The sequence below is a fragment of the Anolis carolinensis genome, chromosome 4 (assembly GCF_035594765.1).
Source record: "Anolis carolinensis isolate JA03-04 chromosome 4, rAnoCar3.1.pri, whole genome shotgun sequence".
NCBI lineage: Eukaryota > Metazoa > Chordata > Lepidosauria > Squamata > Dactyloidae > Anolis > Anolis carolinensis.
The window spans coordinates 224539093-224554322 of NC_085844.1; the positions used below are offsets into that span (position 1 = coordinate 224539093).

General features: G+C 38.5%; 2 protein-coding genes across 3 annotated transcripts in view; one reads left to right on the plus strand and one right to left on the minus strand.

Moving 5' to 3' along the window:
• The window catches only part of rpn2 (ribophorin II), a 43073-nt gene extending 38579 nt beyond the window's left edge, over window positions 1-4494 (plus strand). For both annotated transcript variants that reach the window (XM_003225286.4, XM_008117596.3), the window contains one exon: window positions 4185-4494. Coding sequence is in view for 1 of the 2 variants with exons in the window: in XM_008117596.3 (XP_008115803.2) it covers window positions 4185-4194 (10 nt within the window). In the remaining variant the exon portion in view is untranslated. The remainder of the gene's footprint in view (window positions 1-4184) is intronic.
• A 1118-nt stretch (window positions 4495-5612) lies between these two features.
• On the minus strand, window positions 5613-13374 carry ghrh (growth hormone releasing hormone). Its single transcript, XM_003225298.4, has 6 exons — window positions 13220-13374; window positions 9640-9734; window positions 8752-8883; window positions 7522-7626; window positions 6369-6500; window positions 5613-5959 (listed from the first exon to the last, which is right to left on the minus strand). The coding sequence occupies exons 2-6, from the start codon at window positions 9711-9713 to the stop codon at window positions 5890-5892; spliced, it is 513 nt and encodes a 170-aa protein (XP_003225346.2). The 5' UTR covers window positions 9714-9734; window positions 13220-13374; the 3' UTR covers window positions 5613-5889.
• Window positions 13375-15230: the final 1856 nt, after the last annotated feature.

Below are 15230 nucleotides of genomic sequence, written 5' to 3' on the forward strand. Positions count from 1 at the left end.
GTAGTACTATCGGCCCTTCTTGTTCTATTAATGCCAGGCAGTTTTCCATGAGCACTGCTTCAGCAACATTGCTATTCCACTGTGTCTTGAGACCATGACCTTAGTTCTGAAGGGAGTGTGTGAGAGCTTGGAATGTAATCAATGAACTCAAGAGTCAAGCAAGACAAAACAATGGCATGTATTTTTCCCCTAGAAATTTGCTGTCTTTAAATACAGAGCAGCAGGGGGATCCCTTGAAACTAAAATTTGTATTATGAGGAACTGCACTACATACAACTCTTTAGTCCATTGCTTCATCCACTTACCTCAATTCACGTCAAGTACTGGCATTAGGAAGGGAGAAAAGAACCTGGAGCAATGGAGTAGAACAGTGATGCACAACCTGTGGTCCTCCAGGTGTTTAGGGTTCTAACTCCCAGAAGCCCTAGCCAGTTTGTCCAATGATCAGTAATTCTGGGAGCTGAAGTTAAAATACCTGGAGGATGGCAGGTTGCGCACCACGGGAATAGAATATAAAGTACAAGAGAAATAAAACTCAGCTCCCTTCTTTTGTACACTGCCTTTATTGTTAAAGTCACTAGAGTAGCATAGACTGTCATCTGTCAAGGCATGTTGGATGTATTTTTCCTCATGCCTTGTTTACAATTAAGTCATCACTTAGAATATAAAGATTTCTTCCTTTTCCATTTACTTTAACATTAGCCAAAAAAGTAAACAAATTGTTTCTTCACAGCTGCAGATCTCATCATCCTCCCCCACTATAGGCTGTGTTGAGCTATGTAAAAAAAATAATTGTTCGCATCACTGGTTATACTCACTAGGGTTGATGGAGCTTGCCTAATTGTGTATGTCCTTCTTGTTGGTCTCTGTTGCTTCACTGATCCAAAAATGAGAGGCTTAAGTGGTTAGACTAACTGTATGGTTTATTTTTGATCCAAATTAGATTAAAAGTGTTACATTACCAGTTCATATTAGTACCACCGGATTGTGCCTGAAGTTGTGATTGTAGAGCAAAATGAGTACATTAGTACAGGCTGTATCTCTATGTTGTCACCCATGTGCAAGAGGAATGTGTTAGTTTGTCCAAGAGAACATTTGACTTTGGAGTATCCCAAAATAATCTAAGGAAGATGCAATCATAGCATCTACTTTACCTCTCTTTTTCCCAAAACATGTTATTATTTCATGAAGCAAAGAATAATTATAATGCTTACTTTATTACAAAATTGTAATTCTAAGAAATCTGGAGAGCCTGTTAAGGTTAAAGTCATGTTGATGCAAACTCCATGGGAAGAATTGTAAGGTAAATACAAATGACAGGAGAGGCTGAGAAAAATGTTCAAGTAATCAATGAAAGCTATGCTGCTATAGAATCATAGAGTTGGAAGAGATCTCACGGGCCATCCAGTCCAACCCCCTGCCAAGAAGCAGAAAAATTACATTCAAGGCACCCCCAACAGCCTCCGTTTAAAAGCCTCCAAAGAGGAGCCTCCACACACTCTGGTGCAGAGAGTTCCACTGCTGAACAGCTCTCAGAGTGAGGAAGTTCTTCCTAATGTTCGGGTGGAATCTCCTTTCCTGTAATTTGAAGCCGTTGTTTGGCATCCTAGTCTCTAGGGCAGCTGAAAACAAGCTTGCTCCCTCCTCCCTATGACTTCCCCTCACATATTTATATATGGCTATCATGTCTGCTCCCAGCCTTTTCTTCTGCGGGCTAAATATGCCCAGCTCTTTAAGCCGCTCCTCATAGGTCTTGTTCTCCAGACCCTTGTCATTTTAGCCGTCCTCCTCTGGACACATTCCAGCTTGTCAACATCTCCCTTCAATTGCAGTGCCCAGAATTGGACACAGTGTGATTCCAGGTGTGGTCTAACCAAGGCAGAATAGAGGGGGAGCATGACTTGCCTGGATCTAGACAGTATACTCTTATTTATTCAAGCCAAAATTCCAATTGGCTTTTTTTTTTGCTGCCTCATCACATTGTTGGGTCATGCATGTTTAACTGCAATAGACTATATATTTTTTTCTCTTTTAAAAAACGGACCTTGCTCCATTGGCAAAGAAATAGTATTCTTCCAATAGTTAAGTCAGCATAACAGTTTATGTGGCATATCATGTCTTCTCAGTAACAGAGGAGAACAACCAAGATGTTGGTCCCCAACATGTCCCACTTCTAGATAGTCCCAAAGGGTGCTGGATTGCGTACAACAGCTCCAAATTCTGGGCTTGTGTGTTGATGCCATAGATATATAAAATATTTATTTTCTTGCACATATCAACATTGATGAAATAATTTGATGCCAGAGTCGACTGTAAGCATACATTCAGGTTTACAAATTCTTAGTTTTACTCTGTGCAAAGTGAATTGTTTGAGGAGGGTGCATTTTGGAGTCTTTGATGAGACTATATGTGAATAACTGGGTGATAGCTGATTTGATTTAAAAGTGATTAGCAGTTTTGATCTAGAAAGTCGAGTATATATAGATACACATTTAGTATGAATGCTGAGTTGCAGCCTTTTCTGTTTACTACCTGTGAAAATAATTCCAGTTTGAAAGGAAGGACATGAAGCTACCAGGTGAGAGGTAGCCTAATAAGGTAAATTAACTGATACAGCAATGCTCCCTGTGTGCTTTTACCTAATGCCACAAATAAATGCAAATATTTGTGTATGCTTTTTTATTTAAAAAGATACCGTATAATGCAACAGGAATACCTTCATGTGCAAATTATTTACTCTTTGTTTATCTGGTAGCCTTTAGTTCTGGAATAATTCTAAGAGCTTAGATGCTTGCTATTATTTTCACCACTCAACCCCTTTCCTTTTAATTCCAGATGATATTTATACACTTTATCCTATTTGGAGGTTAGCAATGTGAAATATAGTAAACCCACAAGGTATGGTAATTCCATCCTTCCCATCATCTTCTGCAAAGGAGAGCTTTCCCTGTTTATGGTGGTTCTCCCTACAGTTTGGAACTCTTGAGGGAAAATGTTCAAAATCTTACAGAGTTCTTCTGAAAACAAAGGATGAGTCACCCTCCATGTGCAGAAAGTGTAGAAAGTGATGGATGGGAGCTAGTGTACTCTTCATATAGGTTGATTATTTCCATATTTCTAAAGCCAGAATAGGACTTTAATGCTCAGCTTAAGTTGGGAATATGAAGGCATTTCAAATTTTGCCATCTTTAAAAAAAAAACTGGAAACAATCCATAGATACGAGTTTAATTAGGCTACAATGCTGTGTGGCAAGTCCACAATATCTTTGGGTTCAATCTGCTTTGGCAAGTCACAGCTGCTTGCCATGTCTCTGTGGAAGCTGCTCGCAACCCTGCAATTAGCGATAGCAGTGCCTTTGCTTGTTCATTTGTGAACCACCATGCAGGGTCACTGCTATCTGGAGGACAAGCACCAGCCTCTGTGGGATCATAGTAAGAGTGGCAGCACTCCTGCAAATTAATTCAGGAACAACCATGCAGAAACATCACTAGTGCTGCCAATTGCAAGGCAGCAAGCAGCTTTCCACAGGGAAGCAGTGAGTGGTGCCAATGCCAGTATTCCTGCTTGGTCATTTGCAAACAACTATACAGGGACACCGCTCATCACAGAGCATCAAGCAGGTTTTGCAGGGATATGGCGAGTGATGGCTGTGCTCCTGCTTCATCTTCCATGAATGACTGTGTAGGAGAACTGCTTGTGGCCACCAATCCCAGGATGGCGAGTAATAGCAGCACTCTTATTAGGTTGTTTGCGAAAAGCAGCTCCAAGGGGAAAGCAAGTAGCTGTCAGTCTTCCTGCCTCCCCTTCACAATTTTTAACAGGAACTTGAGCATTAGCCTTTTTTGGTATATGCAGGGGTCCTGGAACCAATCCTTTGTGAAAACCAGGAACCCCCTGTAAACCCATAATTAGGTGTAAGATCTGTTAAGCACAGTTGCACTTTCAGTTTTGTTAATGTTTATAGGATAGAGCTGTAAACATTTGTCTTCACTGTATACAACAACGCTGAAGTGCAAAGCTTTGATATTCAGGTCCTGGCCATCTGTAAATACGATGTAGTATGGCATAACGTTAGCCTTTATATTTTTATTATCTCGTCATTGTGCCTGTAAAAGGATAATCATGGAGATATGGTGTTTTCAATATGGAATTTAACTTTGAGGATATTTTTGTGTACTTGCAGAACACACTAATTTCAGAAGAAAGGAAGAACTGAAGGAAGATCAGTTTGAGATACAAAGGAAAGGAGCCAAAGGAGAGTTTAAAGACCAGAAACTGAAATGTGGAAAATAATTGCCTGTAATGTTGGAAAGATGTCTTTTTTTTACAAGAAGTGTTTCCCCACTGTTTCTGTTCAGTGTCTGAAATGCTTTGTTTTATGACATAAAAAACCTTGCCAACTACCCAGAATGATAGAAATTGATGAACTCCAAACTGTTGTTTTGTCTTTTTTCCCCCCCATTGTCCTTATGAAATAAAATAGACAAAAAGGAGCAGGTTTTTGCAGCAAATTCTGATACACCAAGCATGTACATTTGCACTCTCCAGATCATGTTCTCATGGAAACATATAGTATGTCATGAACTACTTGGGGGGGTTTGAATGGCTGAAGAAACTTAAGAAAGTCAAAAGTAAGTTATAATGTGTTTTGAGGAATTAAAAGCCCACTTATATCTAGACTTTCGATCTAGGTGAAGTCTCCAGGATAATGTAGTGGCCTTTGAAATAGGAACAGTAGCATTACTAGGCCATGTATCTTCCTTGATCTGTGTCAGCCAGAGGTATACAACCATTTCAGTACTAAAGGGATTGTGTTGTAGGACTTGAAAGCATACAGGTTATATACCTATGATCTATAAACCTTCCTCCCCAATCATTATTTATGATTCATTAGGTTTTCCCTATATTTTAATGAATCCTGTTGATTAGTCAAAGTAGAATCATTAAATCAAATTTCAAGTTGGTAATGAGTGTGTCCCGGTGGCAAAGTGCGTTAAAGCACTGAGCTGCAGACCGAAAGGTCCCAGGTTCAAGCCCCGGGAGTGGCGGGAGCGGCCACTGTTAGCTCCAGCTCCTGCCAACCTAGCAGTTCGAAAACATGCCAGTGTGAGTAGATCAATAGGTACCGCTCCGGCGGGAAGGTAACGGCGCTCCATGCAGTCATGCCGGCCACATGACCTTGGAGGTGTCTACAGACAACGCCGGCTCTTCGGCTTAGAAATGGAGATAAGCACCACACCCCAGAGTCAGACATGACTGGACTTAACGTCAGGGGAAAACCTTTACCTTTTACCTTAATGGGTGTAGTATACTGATGAGTAACAGCAAATTTTTGACCTCATTGATTCAGTTACTCATAATTGCTTTTGACTATAAATATTCCCTTCATTCCTCTCACCAGCTTGCAACAGGTGGAAAAAGCTATCTGCAGCCTTGAAATCATCGAAATTATTTTCATTAATGCCTTAAGGTCAATTCCCAGTTCATCAGCAAAGTTCTTGTTTGTTGTAGTTTCAGTACTGGCAGACATTTCCTCTTTTTCCAATTGATCAGATTGTCTTGTACATTAGCTCTCCATAGAAAGATAAAATAAAGAATTGGCTATATGAAATTTGCTGAATAGATAAATATTTTATTTTCAAACCAGACACAGACAACACATTCACCAATCTATATATGTAATAAATGTAGGGAACATACATTTCCCTCTTGCTTGTTTTCCCCCTCTCTCTGGCAGTTGTAAGTGTGGTAGAAAATGACATTCCTGACAGTGTCAACACTCACAGGGCAGCCAATGTTTGTTTTCTTATAACTGCTTCAGGAATTTGAATTCTTAAGCTTCAAACTTGGGAATGCCATTGACCAGATTGAGATGGGAATAAGCTGATTTACAGTTCCATGAGCTTTGTCAGAGTACTAACGAAGTTCTCTAGATGGTTATGGTTGCAATCTTGAGACCTAGACACAAGGGAAATAGAAGAGCTTGACAAAATACTTCTGGTTTACGTCAGATAGAGGAGTATCTTCTAGGAACAATTGATTGCACAGACTGAGAAACAATATAATGATCAGGGATATTATTAAAGGGGATATTCAATGGGCATGGAAAGAGATGCTAGACCACTTCATTTCTGTCAGCTCTCAGGGCAAGATTATCTGAAGCTATCCTTGTCTGTTGGCCCATAACTCCATCTGGGGTTGGGAAAGTCAATCTGGAAGACTTAATTCAGTTATGCATTCATAAAGAAGTACACAATGTAACAAGAATTAACTATATTTTTCAGTTGGCATTCAATTTTGTGGGTGCACCTAAGAATATAACATTGTATAAATCAATTTGTATAATCCAATGAATGTGCTTACTAACCTCTTATTCTGTAACATGGCTCCCAAGAAGTTTCTCAATACCATCTGCTGGTGATAGTGACTGTCCATAAGAATGCTGTCTGAATGGCGCCGGGTCAAGAATTCATGGTCTTCATCTCCTAGGCTGCCTTCTCTGCAAAAATATTGGTTGTAGTGAACCTAAATGAACCCTGCTTAGTGATGGAGCTTGCATATTGAGTCTGAAAAAATTAGTCTTAGCCTATCTTCAAACAACTCATAATCTGATAACATTAGGTTACCAGATGTCCCTGACAAGAGGTACTTGCAAGAAAATGTCATACTATCAGGACTAACGGATTGGAGCTGGAGCACTAGGCTGCAAACACTGTACAGGCAGTCCCTGAGTTACAAACTTACAAATGACTCATAGTTAAGAAAAGGGCTGAGGCAACAGGAAGTGAGAGAAATCTACCTCGAGGAAGGGAAAAGAACTCTGGGGAAAAGGTGTCTCCACTGAAGCACCAATCCCTGTTTCCACAACTAGCCAAATTATTCAAAATTCAATTATCACAAGGACAGAAAGTGAGATGAAACCTGAACAGGGACACAGACAGCAAACAAACACCACAGGGGTGTTAACCCTTCCCTATGCTATCCAAAGCTTATATTATTATATAATATGTATTACATACATGCACAAACTTAAAAATGTGCCAGTTTTGACTTGCATACAAATTCTACTTACGAGCAAACCTGCAGAACCTACCTTGTTTGTAACTTTGGGACTGCTTGTAGTCTAATAGTGCATGGAGAAATGGTGTATTCCATCCAATTACTATCTTTAGCTCACATAAGAAAGTTCTTGCCATTTTAAAAGAAAGATAAACTGAATCCTTTTATAAACTGGCATGTCTCAATTCTTTTAAGAAGATAAAAGCCATAAGATCAATTTTTATATTTTGTCATCAAACGCCCTCGCTTTTTACAGGTAAGCTTGAATGGGTTCTTGTAAGATATTTTCTTTGAATGCAGCCCACTGTGACTGAACTTTAAGAGCATCTCTGGAGAGACATCTCTTACATTCTAACTTCATGAGCTAAATTGGGACTACAGCAGTCTGTACCTTCCCTGGACCTATATGCTTGACAGACACTACCACAATAACTGATAATGAGTAATGGTACTCCACTTACCCAAGTCTTTTCCCAACAATACCCTGCAATAACTTCTGGGCAGACAGCTTGCCTCGGACTTTACGGTAACTATCGGTGAATATGGCATCTGCATGACGTTGCATTCTAAAGAAATAAATTATGTAATTATGGTAATGAGGATAGCTCCTTGCACACTCGCATCATATACAAAATCATATGAAGATTAGCTTCTCACCTCATTCAGATGTAGCAAAACCCATAGTTCACATCTTTTTTGTGAACATGCAGCCCATTCCAGGGATGGGGAAAGGCTACTTGTGTTGCAGCACTGTGCATGCTTCTAAGTATTGGCAAAGTATGTGAAGGCACAAGATGGACAAAAGAACTAGAAAGGCTAAAAAGTTAAAGATCAATAGCACTTGAACTGAGTAAACTTGAATAAGGTGCATCATGGGAAATGCTCATATTTTCTTTCTGTTGGAAGTAATGTGGTGTTGGTATAGAGCTATTGCATTCTAACTTTCTTAAAATGTCCTGGACCCATCTAACATCTACATGGAAATATGGCTACACTGAAATACACTGTGGATGTCTTACGACTATGGCCTAAATCCAACTGCCCAAAAAAAGAAAATACATGGGTTTTACATAAATCTGGACTTGCCATTCAGCAATTGTTTCAAAAGGTTTATTCAGCCTTGACATAAGAATTGGATTCAGGATTATAATGTGTATATCCCATTTTAATTTTTAAAATATTGATAATATATTCAAGCTTTTCTGGAATGCCCTTGGTGCTTCCTTCATATATATTGAATAAAGAATATATGAAAGTCACTGGCACAAGATGGGATCACTAATATTTTTATCAACTTGTTATATCTCATCACCTAAGTCCTATCTGGCTCCTCAGATGGTAAATTTGTGGTGACATAAAAATGCAGAAATTTTTAGCTCATTATTACTATTGTATTTTTTACTGCCAGAGATCACAAATCAGAGACAGTATACACAAAATGTGATAGGAATATTGGTAGCTTGTGATCTGAGCAAGAGAAGTGGGACCCCACCTTTTCAAAGTCAGGTGCCCATGCTCATGTGCCGAGCCAGTGTGCTTTTTCAGAAGCAAAAGCTCACAGATGGGCTTCCTAACAGCATCTGGCATGGTCACTGAATGAAGCAGGATATTAGATTAAATGGACCTCAGAGTGATCTAGGAATGATCTTGCACTCTTTTGACAAGTAGATTTGGGGAAGTAATACACTCACCTTTTCTCAGGAGGGCTAGTCAGGAACTTCTCCTCTTCTTGCTCTTCCACCGAGAGATTGTGGCTCTGCACCGGACCACTTTCTTGTAGCTGAAAACTTACTGCCTTCCCAGAAATGGGTAATGGACTGTACCTAAAACAGCAACCCAAATATAATATGACATACTCAGAATAAACCTTAATACGTGCTTTTGCGTGCATGACACATTCAGAATAGACATCGCCAGACTATCCTGGAAGGGGAGGGGAGTGTTATCTGTGAGATGTAGCTGTACTTCAACATGTCTTCTTTTCTCAAAATGTCTGCTGAATGTGTTGGTTATAATTTCATCTAACTCACCCTCTACACAAAAACGATTATCCATTATTTCTTGTTTTAGCAGTATTGTTGCCAGTTTGAAGCAGAGAAATAATTTAAGAGCACATACAAGAAGAAACAAAGCAACCACACATATAAGAACAATTCCAGCGAGACATGTCTGATAGCTTTTAAAACAAAAATATCCATTTTTACCCATAAGACCAAGAGCATTTTGAGACAAAGGCACTATACAGCTATTCCACCTCAGTGGGGAATTGAAAAATCGAAAGAGTGCTATGAGTGGAGGTTGACAACAACCTTGACATCCAGAATTACAAACTGTACCTCTTTTATCCCACAATTAATCATAAAACAAAGGATGTGAATTGCAAGAAACAACTGAGAAGAATAACATGTCTTTCACTACTTAAATGAACCCCTTTTCTAAAAATGTGCCAAGCATGTTGCTCAGTTTAACCTCTACTATTAGAGAATATTTGGGATCCAGCCCAATATTTTGTTCTGTTCTGGTTTTGTGGGTTTGTTTTGTTTTGACTAGACAGGAAGATAAGCACGAATGCCACCCACCGGAGTGCTGGGTAGAGAGGAGAGGAGAGAGTACACATGACAAAATACAAGAGGAGAATAGGCCTATCCAGCATTTTTCACTCTTCTGAAGCAATCTGCAAAAGGATGAGGAAGAAGAATAGAGAAAGAATTAGGATTCATTAGTATTGCAAAGACAGTCTCATATGCAGCCTTGGAGATATCCAGATAGTACATCTGTGCTACAAGTGAGTCTACTACACTACACCCTCCTGCTCTATGCACACATTGTTGCTTTATTTCAGTGGCCCACCAGACAGTTGCTGAGCAATAGTGCATGGCAAGGGGTTGGACTAGATGGTGTCTTCCAACGCTATGATTCTATGATTCCATCTTTCCAACTAAACATAAACACAAATTAGACTGTGTCCAGAGAAGTACAACCCAAAATGATCAAAGCCAAGTCCTCTGAGGAAACTCAGAGAGCTGGGCATGTTTAGCTTGGAGAAAAAGGGTTCCATGATAGCCATGTTTAAATATTGGAAAGAATGTCATACTGAGGACATTCAAGCTTGTTTTCCGCTGCTCTAAGGGCTGACACACGGAGCAAAATATTCAAATTGCAGGAAAAGAGATTCCAACTAAACATTAGAAAGAACTTCCTGGTAGTAAGAGTTGTTTGACAGTGGAATATGCTTCCTTGGAGTGTGGAGGAGTCTCCTCTAAAAGTTTTTAAGCAGAGACTAGATTACCACAGATTGGGGATGCTATATGATTGTGTGTTCCTGCCTGACAAATTGGGGTTGGACTAGAGGACCCTTGTGGTCCCTTCCAGCCCTAAGATTCTATGATTCTAAGCCTAGCAACAAAATGTTGCTGTTTGGAATTCTAGCTGCCCCTTCCACCTTTCTCTCTAAAACATTGTCTGTATTCTGTGGTCATTGATCACAGATGTATATCCACATGATGCTATTATAGCATTTTGATATGTCTTTAACTGCAGTGACTCTGCCCTATAGAACCCCAGGATTTCTAGTTTCCAGAGATATTTAGAAATCTCCTGCAGAGGATGATACTGCTGTAATTCAGAGAAGGGCACTTTAAACCTCAAATCCCAGACTTACAAAGTACATTGCATGGTGGCATCAAGCTGCTCTATTTATACAGTTTGATACATGCCCAGTTTTCATCAAGTTGTTCAGGATTCTCCTTTTTGATTCTCCCCTTTTGTCTGTGGGTGATGGTATTTTGGTTGCAAAATGAATGACACTCAAACATCATAGACCCCTAAACAGAGAAAGCAATTATCACAGAAATGCATACAATTTTGTTTCCAGCTGGAAGACTGTAGGCAGATTCACTCACAAGTGGGATCTCCACCTGCTGTTTTAAAACTGTAAAAGGACGGGAGAATTCATTTCATAACGTGACTCTTCAGTTGTAATCTACAACCCCACTGAGCTGTCCTGGTGCTTCTAAGTGGCTGAAGGAGTGTGTTTTCACATAACAGAATCACTTTCTGAATGTCAAGGGATGTAGTGCTGGGATTTTCAGGATTGTATGGATTAAATCTTCATACATTGCTGTCTCTTTTTACATGAATTACTTCCCTACATTCCAGAACCAATGAAGATTTTTTCTGGGATTTCAGAAATTGTAGTCTAAAAATGTAAGTTTTCTAAATTCTGCTGCATGCTTATTATTCATTTAAGGACTATAATCATGTGAATAATCTTGTGAGCACTTAATATTTTTGCAATGGTGCAGTTAAGTTTATTGTGGATCAATTTTCTATTCTGGTCTTGAAACCGTGTTGACTGGTTTCAAGACCAGAACAGTAGTTATAAATATAGTTATTTTATCTCTATTTTCTTTTTGTGATTCAAGGGTTTTGATATTTCAAAAGATATTTTAAAAGGATGTTTCTTTCCTCTGCACCGGATTTAGTTGACAGCTCAGCAAGATGTTACTGGATTTAAGAAACTCAAGGCACTGTTGTTTTTATCTTGGCTTTGAGATGGCGCAGGAGATAAAGTGATGGATACAGTGTGCATTATGGAATAAAAAAGGAAAACAATTTTTTGAAGAAAAGCCTTTGATCGTCAAAGAAAAAATCATCTGTTAGCCAATAGTACTTCAAAAACAATTGAAGTGCTACTTAATCATAGTTGCAGAGATAATGATGCGATCATAGTTAGTGGCAGATAAACTGTTTACTATGCCAGGGATTTTATTTCATCGATCTAGAAAATAACACCAAAGTCATAAGGCTAAGAGCAGTCCTTTAGCCTTGAATTTTGTTTTGGTATAGTATTATACCTATAATCCATTGTTACTGTGGGGTTTTCTCAGCAAAATTTGTTCAAAGGGGGGCTGCTATTGCCTTCCTCTGAGACTGAGAGTGTGTGTCTTAGTCAAGGTCACCAAATAGATTTCCACAGCCAAGAAAGGATTCAAACTCTAGTTTCCACGGTCCTAGTCCAACACGCAAAACAGTATAACACTCCCACTGAGTTTAACAGATCTTGCTTTCAGTAAAGTATGTACAGGATTGCTGGTTACCACTGATACTTGAAAGTACATGTATTTGAAATTAATGAAGCTTAGTTGTCATAATTGCATTGTCATAGCATTTTATATAGAAAATAGTTATGTAAGAACATTGACAATTCTAAAAGGGTAATTGCATTAACAAAAGTAAAAAACAAAACGTAAGTATTGCATGTTTCTTTTAGCTTTGAAAAGTTTTTATTGATGTTTGCGCATTTGGATAAAAGTTAATCAGTTATGTATTAGTTCCTCCCTCACTTCCACTTCTATTTTTAACATATCTGCAACATTTTTTATAAATAAACTTGCAACTAACCCTGCATTGACTGAATAAACATTATTCAGAAATTTGAAATGCTCTTAAATCTAAATGGTTCACATAGCTGCGATAATGACACCTTTGTTTTTGAATAGTTCAGTGCACACAAACGTTATTTGATGCACAAAACTATTTAAAATAATGTGTATAAAATTTCCGTCAGACTATATGTATAAAGTGTATACGAAACATGAATGAATTTCATGTTTAAACTTGGATTCCATCTCCAAGATATGTGTGTGTGTGTGTGTGTGTGTGTGTGTGTGTGTATTCCAAAATCTGGAATTAAAAACCTGAAACAACTTTGTTACTGCACATTTCGGACAAGCAATACTCAGCATATAGTTCAGATATCCACTCTTTTTCTGGAGTTGGAGAAAAATAAATGAAAAGGCATGGAAAGATTTTTTTAAAAAATGTTTTCTAAAAAAACAACAACAAAAGGAACCCTGAAGTCTGTGTTAGATATATGAGGTAGAAAATGCTCTGTTTTGCAAGTATGGTGAAATCTTCTAAAATTATATGCTGTCTACATGCTGTCAGAGTCCAATTATTAATATTTAAAACTGTAATTTACAGTTCAATCCTATGTGCAAAATACCCTGCTATTGACTGGTTTCCAAGCAAGATAATTTCTTTTAAATCCTGCAACCTACAAAGTTTCTTGAAGATAGACAGGGAAAATGAGATGAAGCAGCTCTCTGGTGGAAATATAAAAATAACCATTAAAATTCATGCATCTATTAAACTTACCTTTGGGAACAACACCCTGACAAGTCAGCACGCTCTTTTTTGACCTTCCTCTTTCTTGTTGTCTTTTCTTACTTTTGTTGTGTCCTGGGAACTGGGGAGCACTTCAGCTTTTTCTAATCTGTGTGGCTGTTGCATTGCTGCATCCTCTTTATATCTTCACTCCCTCATCAAACCTGTAAGCTTGTGAACGTCAGAGGATCAATTACGTCCCTGTCATTGAAAAAGCTATGTCTCGCAAATGAGTGTACAGGCAAAAAGGAAACTAGTAGTGAATGGTCAACACGCCAATCATTAACACTACCATGGCTAGGTAGAAAAAAAGGCAAATTTGTTTTGGTGGATAAACTTTTTATTTCTTTAAAACATAAGTTTTAACATTAAAAACAACAAGGATCAAGACTGGCCATTAATATGTCATATCCTCCCTCTCCTGCAAAAGAACTTGTAACTTGGTTCTTCAGTTCCTGCATGGCAGGGGGTTGGACTAGATGGCCCATGTGGTCTCTTTCAACTCTATGATTCTATGATTCTATGGTTTATCATTGTAGCACCTTATGTTTTTTCCAATTAACAGCATTGTTCTCTGCTTCCTCTGGAGTTTTTCATTGCTAGAGGTAGCAGAGAAGTTTATGATACAGGCATTTGCAAATGTCTCAGAAAAATAAAATATCCAGAGATCTGGAATCATAGAGTTGGAAAGGGCTTTAAAGTTTATCTAATTTTCTGCTAAATTGAAAGAGAATCTGCTGTCTCATCCACAGTCAATTATATCAACTCTTCATATGTTGCTGAAATCACCTTTCTTGTAATGAAAGAAACGTCAATTTCTTTGAAGCCTATCTTTTGGAGCAACAGACATTTCTGCCATCTTTATGTCTTTCAGATATTTAAAGACAGAAATCATATTGCTTCTTCATTTAATTCTTCTTCTCCAAGTTTCAACCTTTTCTATACCTAAAGTTGCATTTATCTTTTTAGCTACTAAATCAAACTGTTGAGGGGTGTTTCATGTGTGCTAAAATCTCTTGAACTTTTCCATACATTAAGATGTCTCTGATGATAATTTTGAAGAGAGGAATAGAGCCACTTCATAATAAAGTGCCCTCTACACAAAATCCATTAAGTTGCTAGAGCAGTCAGCACTTAGGAATTGTGAGTTTTTGTCCAAAATACCCAGAGGGCCAAAGTGTGCCCATGCCTGTGTTAGAAAAAGATATTTGTAGCCAATGGTACCAAAAGCCATTCAAGATATCAAGAAGGGCAATAGTAACAAAAATTGGTTCTCTTTAGTGTCTGTCCATATTATCTCTATTTACACTAGTTTTGTTCATTTTGGTCCATTTTATTATACCAATAATAATAATAATAATAATAATAATAATAATAATAATAATAATAATAATAATTTTATTCTTATATCCCGCCCCATCTCCCCGGAGGGACTCGGGGCGGCTTACATGGGGCCATGCCCAGACACGACAGCACAAATCAGATAAAACATTAAACTGAGCAGTAAAACTTCAACATGATTAAAAACAGTCATAAAAGTCAATATACACAATAATATTAAAATCCCGATTTGGGTCAAAAGATCCAGGCCAAGGTGCAAAGCAATATCAAGTTATCAGGGAGGGATAATTATACAGCAGGTGTAATACTTAAAGTGCTGAATGAATCCTAAAAACAATCCAGAGGGTCTACTGCTTAATAGGTAAATAACATGATCCCACAAGGATCAGTCAACGAAGGCCTTCTGGAATAGCCAAGTTTTCAGGCTCTTCCTGAAAGAAAGTAGGGTAGGGGCCTGCCTAATCTCCCTGGGGAGCGAGTTCCACAGCCGGGGGGCCATGGCGGAGAAGGCCCTCTCCCTCGTCCCCACCAACCGCAACTGCGAAGTTGGTGGAAGCGAGAGGAGGGCCTCCCCCGATGAGCGAAGATGTCGTGCGGGTTCATAGGGGGAAATCAAAATCTTTAATATGGTTTCTTAAGAAATTGTTTTTTTAAGAGTGAT

Excerpts from the sequence above, each read along its gene's own strand:
- ghrh (XM_003225298.4), bottom strand. The coding sequence starts at position 9,713 with ATGCTGGATAGGCCTATTCTCCTCTTGTATTTTGTCATGTGTACTCTC. Across the intron at positions 7,627-8,751 it reads ACTAGCCCTCCTGAGAAAAG|AATGCAACGTCATGCAGATG; the intron begins GTGAGTGTATTA and ends TTATTTCTTTAG. Across the intron at positions 6,501-7,521 it reads ATTGTTGGGAAAAGACTTGG|AGAAGGCAGCCTAGGAGATG; the intron begins GTAAGTGGAGTA and ends ATATTTTTGCAG.